This window comes from Protomyctophum bolini (genome assembly GCF_963924005.1).
Source record: "Protomyctophum bolini genome assembly, chromosome: 2".
NCBI classification, from domain to species: domain Eukaryota; kingdom Metazoa; phylum Chordata; class Actinopteri; order Myctophiformes; family Myctophidae; genus Protomyctophum; species Protomyctophum bolini.
The window spans coordinates 7,925,091-7,942,072 of record NC_137863.1 but is presented as its reverse complement, the minus strand read 5'-3'; the positions used below and the strand labels follow the sequence as shown (position 1 = coordinate 7,942,072).

General features: G+C 42.2%; 1 protein-coding gene across 1 annotated transcript in view; it reads left to right on the top strand.

Annotated features, from left to right (window-relative positions):
• The window catches only part of chchd6b (coiled-coil-helix-coiled-coil-helix domain containing 6b), a 61,198-nt gene extending 46,580 nt beyond the window's left edge, over positions 1-14,618 (top strand). Inside the window, exon 8 of the mRNA XM_080782324.1 lies at positions 14,331-14,618. Within this exon, the coding sequence (XP_080638450.1) occupies positions 14,331-14,354 (24 nt within the window). The 3' untranslated portion in view covers positions 14,355-14,618. The remainder of the gene's footprint in view (positions 1-14,330) is intronic.
• The last annotated feature ends 2,364 nt before the right edge of the window (positions 14,619-16,982 follow it).

Here is a 16,982-nt window from a genome sequence, read left to right as displayed (position 1 = left end):
AAATGGGCAGAAATGCATGGGCGTGGACTATACGGGGAGTTGCATCACGATCCAAGAAATCCAAGGAGAACATTTCAATTCAATCCAAGAGTTTTAGGCCAAAGCTTAACCCATTCTGACCTGAGATCAGATTCATATGAGGTTTCCACTGGACACACACTGGTCTGATTAACCCATTGACCTGAGATCAGATTTAAAAAATGTCAGTCTTTCTTCGATTTTTCAAAAATAGCAGATCTACAAGCTCATAGTGCGCCACCGAGTGGCGTGCTATGAGCTTGTAGGTCTGCTATTATTGCCAAAATGGGTTCACGTTCAGAATGGCTTAAAGCAGGGTGGTATAGCACCACTATGACTATGAGGCCGATTTGACAAAAGATTGTGGTGGAGTGTCTTCCTTGGCTTATTGGCTATGCCTGCATGAAAGATGTGACGCTTATCAGTTTGACGGTTTTCAACATTAGCTCAGACAGAAATGGCAAAAACATAATCTCCGCCTCAGTCCCGGCCCTCCAGGCTGGTGGAGAGAGACGATAATAAACAACAGGGATTAACACCTGATTCACACCCACACACACGTCTCTCAGCCGCCTCGCAGCGACTAAACACAGGTGACCTTAAAGTCGCATTAAAGCAACACACACTTCTGAAAAACATCGTTCCAGTGTCACAGCTACACTTCCAGCACTGAGACGTTCCACCGCCAAGCGTTGGTGCAGAATGATAATGTTAGTGCTGTGCCATTTAAAACTCCATCATTGAGGCTGTCCGCTTCTGAGAAACACTTGCCACTCTATTCCACACACTTAACCTTGAACCTCTCTCTCTCCTGAATGAAGCATTTATCTAACCTGAGAGCCTGTGTGTGTGTGTGTGTGTGTGTGTGTGTGTGTGTGTGTGTGTGTGTGTGTGCGTGTGCGTGTGTGTGTGCATTTGTGAGTGTAGACTCCTGTTGTGCCTGGTAAAGTGCCATTCTATTTGTGCCTTGATTATTGGCGAGGCTTTACTATAGAAGGCGTACATTGAGTGAGAAAGCCTCTTTATACTATACTTCGCTGCGCACACACGTTTTTTGTTGTGCACTTAAAGAAATAACAGATCTGCAAGCTCACAGTGTGTCGCAGAGTGACAATTTCTGAGCTTGCGGATCTCATATTTCCGTTAAGTGTTACCTGCGTAAGTATTCTGTAAATCAGGCATTACTGTGGACAAATAATTGCTGGGGGCGCCGAGGGGGTTCATGTGTGTATGAACAGTGTTTATGTATGGTTGTTGTGCTTTAGAGTACCAAAGATCAAAAATCATATTCAAGCTGGTTTCCGAGATATGGTATAAATATGCTTCAACATTGCAGTATTACCACAGCATGACAGCACTATTTGAGCAGCCAGGGGGTCTAATTTATTATTCATTTTTATGTGAAGCTACATTGATAGATTTGTTTTGGTCCTTTCATTTTACACAAACAATAAGTATATATAAGTGCGTGTGCGTGTACATGTCCGCGTGCGTGCGTGTGCGTGTGTGTGTGTGTGTGTGCGTGTGTGTGCATGCGTGCGTGTGTGTGTGGTAGCATTGGCTTTCAAAAGTGTTTATATTGAGTAGCCCCTTCATGAAAGCTGCGGCCATTATTGAAATGATGCCATGATGGTCAAGAGGGCTGCTTTTGTGCAGCTGAATCGACACGGTTCATTAGCGGTTCAGTGGGGCTGATTAGAGAGCATTGCTTTCTTCATTCAAGAAAACATGGCACTGTATCAAAGATATTTACATTTTACATGTCAATCATTATTTTTTCTATTTATTTAGTCTATTTTCACTCAATCCACTGTTTGCACTTTTTTAGGGCTGTATTTTGCGTGTCTTAAGTACCAGGTCTTATTACCTAACTTGAGTAAACTAAAGACCTGGAGGCGTGATCAATGCTCTTTGGCCACTCAGAATAGCCAAATGGCATTGATCACACCTCCAGGTCTTTAGTTTACTCAAGTTAGGTAATAAGACCTGGTACTTAAGCCACGCAAAATACAGCCCTTACTGTAAGACTGACACAACTTACAGATGAGGCGAATCAACAACTCATTAAGTCCAACATGCAGTTTGCAGACACAGTACAGTTCAGTACAGTTCAGATACAGTACAGTTGCTTCTCAGAGTTTTGTAACTGAGGAATGGGAATCAAGATAGTACATGTGTGTGTGTGTGTGTGTGTGTGTGTGTGTGTGTGTGTGTGTGTGTGTGTGTGTGTGTGTGTGTACGCACGGGTGCGAATGAATTGAGTGCATATCTTGTGGTTTTCTCTTCTCTTATCTAATCATTTAGATAATCTTAACTAATCATTTGGTGTATGTTTGTCTAGCTGTAGGTGTGTTTGTACGTGCAGTGCATGCACATAATGTGCTTGTCTACTAATGTATATAACTGTATTTATGTATAACGGCAATATGATTGTCCCTCTTGCATTTTATGTACGTGTTGTGTATCTGCAATGATATGATGATGTGCACTGGCAGGATATAGCCTGCAGATGTGTTCCATTCCTCTGATTGCACTACATCTACTTTGAACTCTTATCAAGCATGCTGAGTGAAGAGGAGTCTCAGTGTCTCTCCAGGGAAACACGCTCTCACTGAAACCAGGAGAGATAGATGATGATGGATTATGTTTTCAACCTGCTTGAGTCTTGAGCGGCCTTTTTCCCTGTATTTGGTCAAACATAAAACTCTGGGGAACATGTGGACATTATAAACGAGGTCTTCAGAAAGCAAGGTCAAGACAATCATGGGGAAATTATGGCATTTCCAAGACGACGGAGGCTTTATTTGGATCATGTGAACAAAGCCTACAGCTGCAGAGATAGCCACGGGAGGCAACATCAATGAGGATTCCTTTAGAATGCTCCTACCAGTCCGTTTATTTCCACATTCCTTTCGACATACAGTACTAAGAGTGAATTAATGCCCAGGCAATGCCTGGGCACACATGGGATGAGTGTGGAAATGATCGGATCGGGTCAACCCTAGCTCTAGCTACTAGCCATCTTTTAAAGATATTCTTTTGGCCTTTTTCTGCCTTTATTGATCGGTTGAAACTTGAAAGTAATCTGACAGTAAATGGGGATGTCAGCTGTATCGCTGCAGTATATGAATGTGGCCTCCTAAACTGCATAAAGAATGTCACTGATAGAAAGAGCTAAAAAGAAGTGGAATGGAATTAAGGAGTAAGAGATGGAGAAAGTGGTGAAAGTGAACAAAACCAAATGAAGAAAATCAACGTACTGTAGGCAGAGTGGCATGTCACTAAGGGAAGAGTTCATAGAGTACAGAGAGAGAGAGATGAATGGATGATGAGGGAAGGAATCCAGGGAATGTTAAGTGTTGAAGTATTGAAGGAACGCGGGAGAAGTACATGTTTAAGTCAGTATATCTCTGTCAATCATTTCAACAACAAAGGAACTAGACACTACCGTCACAAAGGAGGAATTGGAGGATTTGACGAGAGAAGGAGAGCGGGAGAGAAATACATCAGAGTTGAAGCATCAAATGTGAGTGTGCGTGCATGCATGGTGCTACCACTCTGGCCCTGCAGTGCAATGCTATTCACACAGGACAGACCCTTATATGCGCACATACAATTGTCATGCAATTGTGAAAAGTTATCAGTTCAGTTTTATTTTCGGAATGGTGGACATACAGTTCATACATAAAGCACATTATTTATTTTTTCCATTTTTTTCCCAGACACGTATGACGTAAATTCTCCATTCATTGTCAATATGAATTTAGTCTTTGTGTAGGACGAAAGTTGCCGATTTGCTTGTCCACATATGACGTAAATTCTCCATTCATTGTCAATATGAATTTAGTCTTTGTGTAGGACGAAAGTTGCCGATTTGCTTGTCCACATATGACGTAAATTCTCCATTCATTGTCAATATGAATTTAATGTTTATGTAAGACGAAAATCTACACTAACAGCTGAATATAGTGCGAGAAGTCAACAATCTAAACTATGGACTAGCAAAGGGTCAAAATCCAATAGGGCAGTCAGTGAAGGCAGGGTTGCAGTCAAGAGCTTGGCAAAAATCTCTGTTGTCTAAAAAATTAACAAGTTTGAGGCAAAGACTGGATTGAGTGCATGGTCACCCTGCATGGCAGGAAGCAGATCTAAACACACCCACACCTAGGTCAGACTGTGACAAATAAATACACATACTCACACATACACATTCATCCAAAAGCATGTGATTTTTACGTGGACATTAATGTGGTTAACAAAGGTAATAGAGCATGCACCTCCACTCTAGCCCAGGTGCTGACAAATGGCAGTACAAGAGGAAAAACATTAGTCACTGGTATGTTGCGGACTCTATTTTTTCCTCATGAATGTGGTTACACACAAGAAGAAACACATCCTCACTATACAAGTGCCAAAGTTATGAATTCATTTGTCAACTTATGTTATTATCTTTAAACCATGATACAATGTTTTAAGATGACAACTGAATTTAAGTGCAGTTGCACTGTGGTTAGATACAGTAGATAGCCGATTTCCTCGTCCACATTATGACGTAAATGCTCCTTTCATTGTCAATGGCAAATGAGTTAACGACAAAAAGCTGTATATATGAGGACTAGCGCCCCTCAAAGATCACACCTGTGTGAAGTGAGGGGAGCTCTTATCATCATACGTCATCATACATCATTTCATTCTGACAATCACAATTTGCGTCCTCACCTTCGTCATCGACGTTTGTGTTGCGCAATGTTTGTGTTTACACAAACACACAAACAGTCAAAATTGTCCATTCATTGTCGAGGGCATTTAATGTTTGTGGTGGGACAAGAATTGGGTTACATTCACTAAAAGCTGGACATAAGAGGCCCTCAAAAATACCTCCAAGAGCTTCTGTCGCACACATGCACAGCACGCACGCACTCTCTATCACACTCTTCCATCTCATCTTTCCTTGGCTTCACATCTTGTGATCTGACCACCTGGTGTACGACACATACAGTAAATTAGGTATGCCCCCCTCTCTCTCTCTCGCTCTCTCTCTCCCTCTCTCTCTCCCTCTCTCTCTCTCTGCATCTGTCTCCCTTTTTCTAAAATCCATATTGTTCTCCGATGACATCCAGGTAAATGTCTCATCCATAAACTACACCCCATTGACCGCCATCTCTATAATATTTGATCGATGCTCTGAGCTAGTAATGGCCTGTCGTGAGCTTTAAGTGGAGGAAGCCTTGCTGGTCTGGGGGTCGTCACGCTGGACGCTCGCGATCATTATGTTCTAGTGTGTGAAAGGCTCTAGTCTTCTGTCTGCTCACAGTCGGTACCCTGTTTGGTTTTTACCTACTAGAATCAGGATGGAGATTGTCAATAGCTTATGATTGATTCACTTTAAACGTGTGTATATATATATACTGTAGTACATTGCCATATACGTGCTGCTCATGACATTGCTTGCCATGACACCATCCCTGTAACTGTATGCACTGCATTTGATTAATGACTTCCTGTCATATTCAACCTTTTATTGACTGATATGCTGTCTGACTGAACAGGCAACCGAGTGCACCTAACTGACTGACCTGCTGACTGAATGATTTAAATGAGTTTACCCAACCATCCCACTGACTGACTGACTGTCTGACTAGGTGCCCATGTACTGCCCTCCTCAATGACTAATTGACTGTCCGACTGTCTTACTGAGTGCGTAATCAGTGGAAGGCTCAGTGTTTATCAAGCAGACTTGCCATGGCTGATCATTTGGTAGTGTGAGTGACAATCTCCCTGGCGACTGTCTCTGTCTCTCCACAAAGAGAGGGAGAGAGAGACAGAGAGAGAGAGCATGTGCTATTAGCCTTGGGCAGAGAAGGCAGTTATTGATTTTCTAACCTTCTATTATTTTTGTTTTTCTCAGAGAAAAGACAAGCGACTCAGTTGTGTGTGTGTGTGTGTGTGTGTGTGTGCGTGTGCGTGCGTGCGCCTGCAGTACAGTTGTTCAGATGTGTTGTATGTACTGTATGTGTGGCTCTTCACACAGGAAGTGTGTCCATGTGATGTGTGAGTGTAAAGCAATTAAGCAATGTTACATGGGTAGGTGTTCCTTACTGTTAATTGTGACAGTGATGCTGTTACCAAGTTCCGTTCTCTTTTGGAAAATTTCAACCATTATCAATAATAATAATCTATAATAGTGAAAACTACTACTGTGTTGTACTTTAGTTGCTTAATTTCACAGCTAACATTGAAATAGCCTATAGCGAAACAATGTTAGCCAGACAGATTAACATCTCTAACATGGAAATATCTTTGATATGTCTATGTTTGTCTCAATGGTAGAGAGACAGTGATGAGACATATTTAATTTAGCCCTGGCTGAGTGCATTGAGCTGGAAAGTAAACGGTGCCCACATCCATCCCCAAACTTTGTTAAATTTCTGTCTTCTTGTAAAGTGAGTAAATAAATAGTACCCAGGAATGAGTGCATGCGGACAGGATGAAGAACAGACAGATCGATAACCAATTGATCGCATGTTGCATTTATTGATATAGCTAGTAATAAATGATCACTCATGCAGTATTTAAAGTTTACATTTATCACTACAACTATTCGAGCTGAGTAGTTGCTATTTTGCTAATTATATAATGAGTTGACAGCAAAGAAATCTGTTCATCCAGTTAAGCAGTCAGCATAAGGCACATCTGCCCCAATTTCATTGCGCATTAATGTTGTTGCTGCATTTGGGTCCACAGACTTAGCTCCATGTGGCCCCTTCCTACATCCCAAACTTTGGCTGTCCTGCCTGCCCTAGGTGTAATGTATAATACCTGCCCTAGGTGTAATGCATAAAAAGCTTTAAATTAACCAAGTGTGGATTTGCTTGAGTCCTGACACTCATGCCTGAGGCACAAAAGTTAGCAGGGCCAAGTGTATAGTGTGGAAGGTGCTAGGGGTCAGTGAGAGACTTGGGGAGCTATAGCTCATACACTATGCATGAGGCTTAGTGTCCCGCCACACTGCCTAGGGGGTGAGTTTGACAATGCCAAATGCACCATACTGCCACGTGCACACACATACGTACAGCACACACACACACACACACACACACACACACACACACACACACACACACACACACACACACACACACACACACACACACACACAAATAGAGCCATCCAGAAACACAGTGCAGTCACATCATGCTGTTTCTCCATATCGTGGGATGTAGAACAGCAAAGCTAAATCCCCTCGTCACATTCACTGCTCATCTCCAATTCAAAGGCACAGGCCGCGATACCCTCGCATGCACTTGGCAAGCCAACAGATAGGCTGCCAGCTTGCTTGCCTATCGGCCTGCCAGCATAGCGCTATAACAGTTAGCATGCCAGCTAGCCTGCTAAGCGGCCACTACCTAATGCTTCAGTAACCCAGGGTCATTGTTTGTTTACAAGAGGGCCTAATAACTTCCCCACTAGACTCTAACAGATTTCCTCTTAGTGATAAAGTCCTCTATAGTGACTATAGAGGACTTTATCACTAAGAGGAAATATGTTAATTCTAGACTAGTATTCAGCACTAAAGTATAGTCATACAGTAGACATTTCTTAAGGATTATAGTCGATGAGATTATTCGATTAATCTGAAAGGTAATCGGTTGAATAATCGCTAAGAAAATAGGGAAATTGATAGTTGCAGCCCTATACAAGTCACTCTGTCATTAGCGCCACGTCTTGTACACACTGGCAGTAGGGCAAGGAAGTAACTACCCATTCTTTACACATAATTTATGTTTTTGTACTTTTGAAATATAAAACCTTTTTGCACAGCTCGGTGTGTTTGTACCACGGAATGTGATGATTTGATTGGCTGAGCACGGAATGTGATGTATGATTATAAGAGCGCCCCTCACTTCATGCAAGGTGAACTTTTTGAGGTGCGCTAGCCCCTCCTATATACAGCTTTTCTCCACACAAAAATGTAATGAAATTAAATGTCCGCCAAATATATCTTGTGCAAATTTATATTTTGCACATCAAGAACAGTGGCTGGTCGAGTACACCGACATATATACATACCCAGCCAATACATTAAGACATTATCTGACAGGAAAGGTTTAAGGACTATTATGCTGTCTTTTTGAAATATTACTAATAAAATTACACTTTTTTGGGGGGTTTTCACTGCTTCTCTAAACTGGATGCCTACAGTATTGGACTGCACTTGTTCATCTGGTGCCAGAGAGATGTCTCCAGGAAGCGTCTTAATGTATTGTCAGCGATGCTTTCAGAAAGATATTGCACTCCACTTGTCACATGCCATTGTGTTGTATGCTGTGGCTTCTGCTGGATTTGTGGCCAAGAACACAGTAAAATCCTCATCATTAATTCATCCAATTGTAACTGACAGTGTACATGTAGCTTTCAGAGAGTAATATCCCAATATGTTTTGTCATTTTGGGAATGTGGATATTTGACGATACTTTTCAACATGTTAACATGTCTAGCATTATAATACCAATACCTAGCAGCTCCTCTGGAATGAACTGCTCTATAGTACAACAACCGTATTTGTAGTTGCGGAGAAGTCGCTCATATTTGTTGTCATTGTCCTCAAGGGTGCTCTCAGAATATTAATCGAAAAACTATTTCCCGGGTAGAGTCGGTAGAGCATTCGCATTCGCCTTTCGACCACAAGGTCATGGGTTCGATCCTGGTCACTGCCAACTCAGCGTATGAGGAGCACGGCTTGAAGTCGTGCAGTAAGTACTGGGAGCTGATGGTAGGTGTGGCGTTCCACCTCAGCAATCCATCTCCCAGTGGTCTAGTGCATTGTGTGTGCGTGCCTGCGTGCCCAAGATCTCTGCCACTCGCTCACTCACACTCCGTCACTCCAACATGGTGGTGTTACGGTGAAATTGGTGACCTGCTGAAATAATGTCACAATCGTGTTGACATCATATAATCCGAACGTCCGAACGTAAATCATTGCAGTTTGTCAGCAGAGTTCAACCTAGCGGTATTTAGGCCACATCATTTAAAGACTCCATGTGAGTTGTGTGAAGACAAGATGGTCACATAATTCGGCAGGTCACCAATTTCACCATAATTTGCCATGCTGGAGTGACCGAGTGTGAGTGAGTGAGTGAGTGAGTGGCCGAGATTTTGGGTATTGGAATATATATATACTGTATAAGCTGACATCCACATTTGTGTGCTACATCACTGTCCGTCCCACGGTGAACTAGCTAACAAAGTATATTTTTCCATGAAATCGTGAGTAGTATCCCATCAGTGTACATGTACAGTATAGCCGTTTTGGGGTGCATACTTAGTTTAGACTAGTCATTAGGTGAATCTCAAACCGGAGCGTGGACACTGGACAGGGTGTATTTCGGCTTATGTGACGTCACAACGGTGCGCGACAGTACTTCCCAATCCACAGACCACAAAAAGACAGGCGCTGACACTACACAGGGCACCGCACTATTTTCCCCCGTGCGAGCCCGCTTTCAAAGTCCAGCTCGGATGTACCCTGAGCCATGCAGGGTATATCGCCACGGCGCAGCCGTACTGCGCAACCCATGGAATTTCTCCGAGGAAGAAAGACAGCCGCTGAGACAGAGAAAAATGTCGGAAACTAGTAAGTTTTATACTCTTTTAAAAGTGTTGTTGTGTCACGGAAGGTAATTGTAATATGTTTTGGGATAGTATTTAGTTATTTAAGCTATCAAATGTATCATGATAGAGCCAAATAAAGAAAATAAAAAATGTTGTCGTCGGAGATTTTGAAGTAATGCTATCGCGTTAGTCCCTCGGTGCATTTCCCCAACAGCAAAACTAAACATGCGTTGTTGTCACGACGAATTTTAATATTTTAATATCTTTGGGATAGTATTTAGTTAGTTGTTTATGCTATCAAATGTATTCATGACAGACTGAGCCAAATAAAAAAGATCCACTGGCAGCCATTACTGTTGTGGTTTTTAAGCCCTCTTAAAACTTGTCACACACAGGCCACGGAATTTACTTTCAAGTTATTTTCGCGGAGTATTTAGTTGTTTAAACTTCATATATGTGGTCAATTAATCATTATATTAGATTATAATCAATCATGTCGGAGAATTCGAGGACCGTGTCGTGACTGTCGTCTCGCATTGGGGCGGCCACAGACGAGATGTACCCGTGTGAGAACTACCCTTTTTCGGCGTAGCCCGAAGCAATTCACCGCTGTATGATATGAATGATCCGTTGTAGATATGTACAGCCTACTAGCCTAGGCTACATGCAATTCGTTTCTAATTGTTTTATTTCCCCAAATGTCAAGTGCATTATAAATAACCGCTATTATATTGTTATTATTACTCAGAGATAGATTGTATAAATGGTACAATCTCTTAGTTGAACCCCGTTCCATTTGTACACTCTGATTTTACAATATACATTGGGGTCCCAGAGATAGAAATGCCATTATGGGGGTTCATAGCCTAATTCAGGTCAAACTGGGGGTCCCTTGAAATGAAACTGTTTGAAAATCACTGCTAGATCTGTAAAAACATTTTTATGGGGGGGTCTGTCCCTGGCATATCTTTTCTAATGGGGGTACGCAGGATAATTAGTATCATTTTGGGGGTCCTTGACATGAAAAAGTTTGGGAAGCACTGCTATAGAGGACTAGAAAAGTCCACACCAAAAATAGAAGATATACAAGCTCCCAACACGTTGCAGTGCGACATGTTGTGACTTCTGAGCTTGTAGATTGGCTATTTTCAGTCATTTATTAATTCATGTTATTTTAAGGTGAAAGTGATCAAACTAGCAATAGAATACAACCTGGCAACCTGTTGTAAAGTCATCATTGGACCACAACAGAACATATTACCCAAGCACAAAAGCCTTTTTTTTAACAATAAGGGAATTCTGAGTTGTAGCACTACTGCCATACAAATAACCTGTTAAGCCAGTGGTTCTGAAACCTTCATTTTCCACTGCCTTAGGATCCAAAGACGGGTGAGGAGGTGGCCTGCAGCGGCGGGCCTACAGCAGCACCACCACGTGAGACTGCCATGTCTGGAAGTCTCTGGAGCGGAGCCGGACTGCTGGCCTACAGCACCACCAGGCCTAGCCGAGGCCATACCAGACCATAGTGGTACAGCTGCACTGGGGTCTGGAGCAGGGTCAGGAACACCAGGGCCCAATGTGCAGGCTGGCCCGAAGAAGAGGGGGAGAGTAGTAGTAGTAGTTTACATTTAAATGTAGTAGAGACTCTAGAGAACAGCCAGTTCATCCTCTCTCTGCAATGTGTAATGTTCATGTTCAGTGCAATCTATTTTCAGTTCAGTGCAATCTATTTGTTTGTGTTTAATGTTCAATGAATGTACTTTTTATTTATGTATTTGTGTTAATTTTCTACTGGAATGACTTGATTTTGACGTTATTTTTTACATGATTGAGTCTGAGATACGGTATCCTTGTTCAATGTTCATTCATTTTTATACTGAAGACAAAATAACAATAAATACATTTTGTATTTACAAAGTTGAATTGAACTATTTACATACCGGTACTCATACAATATGCACCGAAAGGGAAATTCTTGGCCGAAACTGCAGTGAATACCGAATATAGGAAACAGTTGGCCCCCCGAAAACCGAATATCCGAATATGATTAATATTATATATATTTTTTCCTACCATTGCTGTCATGGCCGTACCTTAAAGCTATCTGATTTATGGCAAAATAAATGGGTATGGCGAAACAACTTAAACACACAAACACATTAATCATGTTACCCAGATTGCCTTTTTTCACCTTCAGAGCCTATTTGTCTTTGGACGATGCGAAAACGCTAATCCACGCCTTTGTTTTTTCTCTGCTTGATTTATACTGCAATGCACTTCTTTCAGGACTGCCTAAGAAAACAACTGACAGATTACAACTTGTCCAAAATGCAGCAGCCAGAGTTTTAACTAGAACTAAGATGAGAGAACATTTTACTCCAGTTTTGGCTTCACATGCACTGGCTTCCACTGGTTGTTTTTAGGATTGATTTTAAAATTATTTTACTTGTGTAAAAAGCTCTCAATGGTCTCGCACCTTCCTAGTTCCTACCTACATGACTGCCTTCCTAAATATGTCCCAAACCGCCCCCCTAAGGTCTTCCACTGCTGGCCTGCTCGCTTTGCCTAAAAGAATGGCAACTAAAAAATACGGGGAAGCAGCTTTTTGCTTCTACGGGCCGTCGGCATGGAACTGTACTGTACCTTCGACAGGCAGCCTCTGTAGACATTTTTAAAGCACAGCTCAAGACCCACTTCTACAACATTGCTTTTAATTGATCTTTTATTTTTTGTTATTCATGTCCTCACTGTATTGCATTGCATTACTACTTGTTTTTTAATGTCGTTGCCTTGCTTTTCTTCTTTTTTTCTCCATTGCTCTGTAAAGCACTTTGAGCTGCATTTCATGTCATGAAAGGTGCTATACAAATACAGTTTTATTATTATTAAATAATCACTAGGGTCCATAAAACATTTCAGCTCTTTTGAATGCATTAATTGCATACACTATTCAGTGATATATTTTCTGCCTAAATTAAATAACTGAGTGACAGCATTTGTAAGATTTGTGTTAGATTACACAGTAAAATAATATTGTGATAAATGTAGCCTATCCATTTGGAGCTGAGAGTTGGCCTGGTTTAACCTTTTCATTCATGTAAATGCAAATGTGATTAACTGATTAAGAGTAGCATTCTGATTAATGAATTTCTCTCAGTTGAATTAACAGTTTATACTCACTTTACAGTAGGCTATATAGGCCTATATGTGGTTGTTTTAAATGTAAAAGTAGACCTATATTGTCAAAGTTAAATGTCATTATAGCAATAAACTTAGCCTATATGAAAACGCACTAGCTGTTAGCTGGCTGTAAAGGTATAGGCATACACAAATTAACCATGAACTTACTTAGAAGATCTACAAGCTCATAGCGTAGATCAGTGATTGATCGGTGCCTGCTAATACAAATCAAACAGCAGATGCGACAATAGTCTGTATTCTATCCAAATGTAAAAACATTTATCATTAAGTGAATAGGCTATATATATATATATATATGCAGGTTACAGGTAGCCTATATCCTTCCTTTCAGCAACTCTTTGCACGGAATCAGGACTCAGGTTAAATCAGATTCGACCATAGACTAGACGTAATAATAATAACAATAATATAATAGCTGTTATTATAATTTGACATTTGGGGAAATAAAACAATTGGAAACGAATTGCATGTAGGCTGTAAATATCCACAATAGACGGGCATGGGTCATAATTTCGTTCCGTAGGAGAAACAGGGGAAATTGCTTCGGCCTATGCCGACAAAGGAGAGGTAAACACGGGTACGTCTCTCTGCTGGCAGCCCCCAAGGCGAGACAACACGGTTCTCGGATTCTCCGACATCGTTGTTTGATATTTTTAAATAGGATCTTTTATGATTAATTGACCACACATATGAAGTTTAAACAACTAAATACTACCCAAAAATAACTTGAAAGTAAATTCCGTGGGCTAAAAAAGTAGTTTCTAGACCTTTTAAAAACATTGCAGTCAGTGCGGACAAAACAGTAATGGCTGCCAGTCGAGAAATCTGAGCTCCGCTTGGCTCCGCCCAGCTCCACTCGGCTCCGCCCAGCTCAGTGTCCCAATCGACAGTGTACAGCACTGTACACTATTCCGTGTACCCTTTTGCCACCTACGCAGTGTAGTCCCCTGTTAGTGCCAGTGCAGTCACCACCCTATTCTACCTAGTATCTACCTAGTAAGTGTGTGCACCGCCAATTGAGATCCACCTATTGGTTAGACATGGGTTAAGGTTAGGTTTAGGTGTGCTGCCCCGTGGGAGGTTAGGTTTAGGGTGAGGGTTTGACATAGGTTGTAGTTGTATAGGACTAATGACTGGTCTAACCAATGACTAGTCTAAACCAAAAACTGTCTAAACTGAGTACTGCACCCGCCGTTTTAGTGTATGTGGCTGAAACAGTTCCCTAATTTGGTTTGTCTACATTGAGATAGTACAGTATGTGTGGGTTAGCCCATAGCCTGTAGATCTGCTGTGCTTTACGCATAAACATCAGTGGTGATGACAGGAATATGCTGCTGCACTGTATAATGTTCTGCAGAACGCTGACCCTCCTCCACTATTTTGTCACGCCGTCAATTTTCTGTGCTGCAAAACCACCCGGGAGGACATGGTTCTTATTATATATTTAGAATTTGATGACCCCTCTCTCTCTCTCTCTCTCTCTCTCTCATTCTTTACAGAGCTTGCTGAGCAGCCGCGGCTGAGGGCCCTAAAGCAATCAGTGGAGGGGGAACAAGAGGAACGCGTCCACATTCATCCAGCTCATTGTCTTCTGTCCCTCTCTGTCCACCCGTCCACCTATTTATCACTATAAGCACATCCCTCTTATTTTTGGAGCGTATTATCTTGACTCATATTGCTCCGGTGTGAGTGTATATGATGATGAGGTGATTTATTGTGAAGTTGCGCAGGCACACTCCTGCTGTCGCCCAAATAAATCCCGGTGATCCAGGGGAGAGGACACTGCAGATTGTGTGTCTGTCTGTTTGTTTTGATTTGTGCGTGCCTGTGTGCGTGTGGATAGAGAGGCCTTTATTGATCCTTCAGGGGGACATGCAGGCACCAGAGGCAGCCCAGCAGTTAAGGTACAGATACAGAGTAAGCCTTCCTACAGTCTGTCATTGCAAAAAAAAACCACAATCAATAATGAACAAAAGTATAGGACTGTATATGCATTGCAGTGAGTGCACCCTATACAATAGCCTGCACTATGCAGAATACAATACACAGTGTATATGTGCATGGGGGGCTAGTCTCGCGTAGTCAGACAGACAACTATTCCACACGGTTTCCGAATGCTATAGAGTCTGGAACTAAATCTAAACCCGAAATCCGCAGTAATCTCTTTGTCTTTTCCGTTAACAAATATATACTTTAAAATATCTTTAGAGCTTATTGTTTTATTTCCATTTCTGCTAAGCAGCAAGCTATATATGCTTAGATGATTTCTATTTATATTAGGATACATTTACACCAGAGTATAGGGAGTGTTCAACGCGACACTAATGGTGGGCAGACGTGTTTCTGTCAATTCTGTACTAATAATGCTCCCACTATACTGAGGAAGGTGTCGTATGCATCCTTGTGTGCGTGCGTGTGAGCAAGTCCAGTGTTGCATGTGTTCTGTCCGTCCGTCTGTTTGTCTTATCTGCTGTTTTCACGTGTGTGTGTATGTGTGCGTGCAGACAGTATGCTCCTATGAACAGTCCACCGGACTGGCCACCTATTGTCCCTGCTGTCTGTGTTGCCATGGAGACAGCGAGGCTTGATGCTGGTGGCAAGGTGTGGAGGAAGCTCCCAGATAACCCTGGGGGTCAGTGCACAGAGCACACACACACACACACACACACACACTTAACCCCGCGTGTGCGTGCGTGTGAGAGAGAGAGACTTATTTCCACTTGGATAAATAGACACTCGGCCACCATTGGAATGACAGGGGTTTCTTATCGAACACACACTCACACTTGGACGCGCACACACACACACACACACACACACACACACACACACACACACACACACACAGTGTATATGGGCATTAACCTAAATGATGTACAGGCATTGCATGTACATATTCACATGCACTCAGAGAGTTGCCAGCCAGTGTGTGTGTGTGCTTGTTTGTGAAAACTGAAAGCAGTAAACTTTTGATTATAATTTTTAGTCCTGTTTGGCTCTGTGTGGTATCGATCACACAACACAGACGCACAGACAACTGAGCCACCGCCCTGATATGTGCACGGAGCATGGACTGTCTGGCCGCTGAGCTGCTGAGAGGGAGACAGAGAGAGAATGAACGTGAAGTGATTTCATTGCTGGAAGAGAGAAAGGCTACTGTACAGGTATGTGCACACACCCCGGGAGTGCATGTTTCTGTTCGACTGGCTTGGAAATTCCTACATACACTACTAGAAAAACCCCAAATCCGTACATATTACACTACTACTGTTTTGACCACGACGGAAGCATTCACCGAGGCAACTTTCGCTCTAGCTCGGTGGTGGCTCTCGTTGCTCAAGTTGGCTTGAGACGGCCCCCCTCCGTAGCAGTCTATGGGCAGGATTTCAGGGTAGTGTATATGTACGGATGTTCAGGTTTTCTAGTAGTGTATTTTCGCAATTGCCAATCCGTGTTATTTCACCGTGTTTGGGTGGGATTGGGTTGCTGTGTGCTCTCATGCATTGTGAGTGAGCAACATGCCTATATCCCTCTGTCTGTGGCTCTCTGAATACCTCGGACCACATCTCCACAGCCACACTAGGGATTGGGGATTTTTCCTCTCAGCACAGGTGCCAGGCACACATATTACCTATATTAAATCCAGCACCATAATATTAGTCTCTCATATTCCTTCGCTCTCCCTGACATTTCTGCACAAATACCAACCCCTATTCATTCTGTTATTGCGTTTTCCTATTCAACAACTCTGATTAAACAAGCCGTGAACAGCCCGGGCAATGCTATCTGCCATTTGGCTTTTATTAGAAAACCACCATCTTTAATTAAAGTGGCTGAATGACAGAAATATTAGGGTATTTACTATTTTTCCAAGATATTGGATAAGAGAGTAGAATAGTGGGACGGGTCAGCACTAGGGACATGTTTTGATGAAATGTTTTGAATAGAGTTTGGTGGGCTGAATGAGATAAACACAATAAGGGTAGGTTGAAGTCAGGCATTAAAGAAGCCATGGTCGATAGACCTGAAATGGTCACATCCTAAAATGAAAACATAACTCCCAAAACACTTAAATATTGCCCTCGCTTGTACTTCTCAACAACCGGATGCATTTGCTAGTCCTTACTTTGCCCGTGGCTGTGTTTCACCTC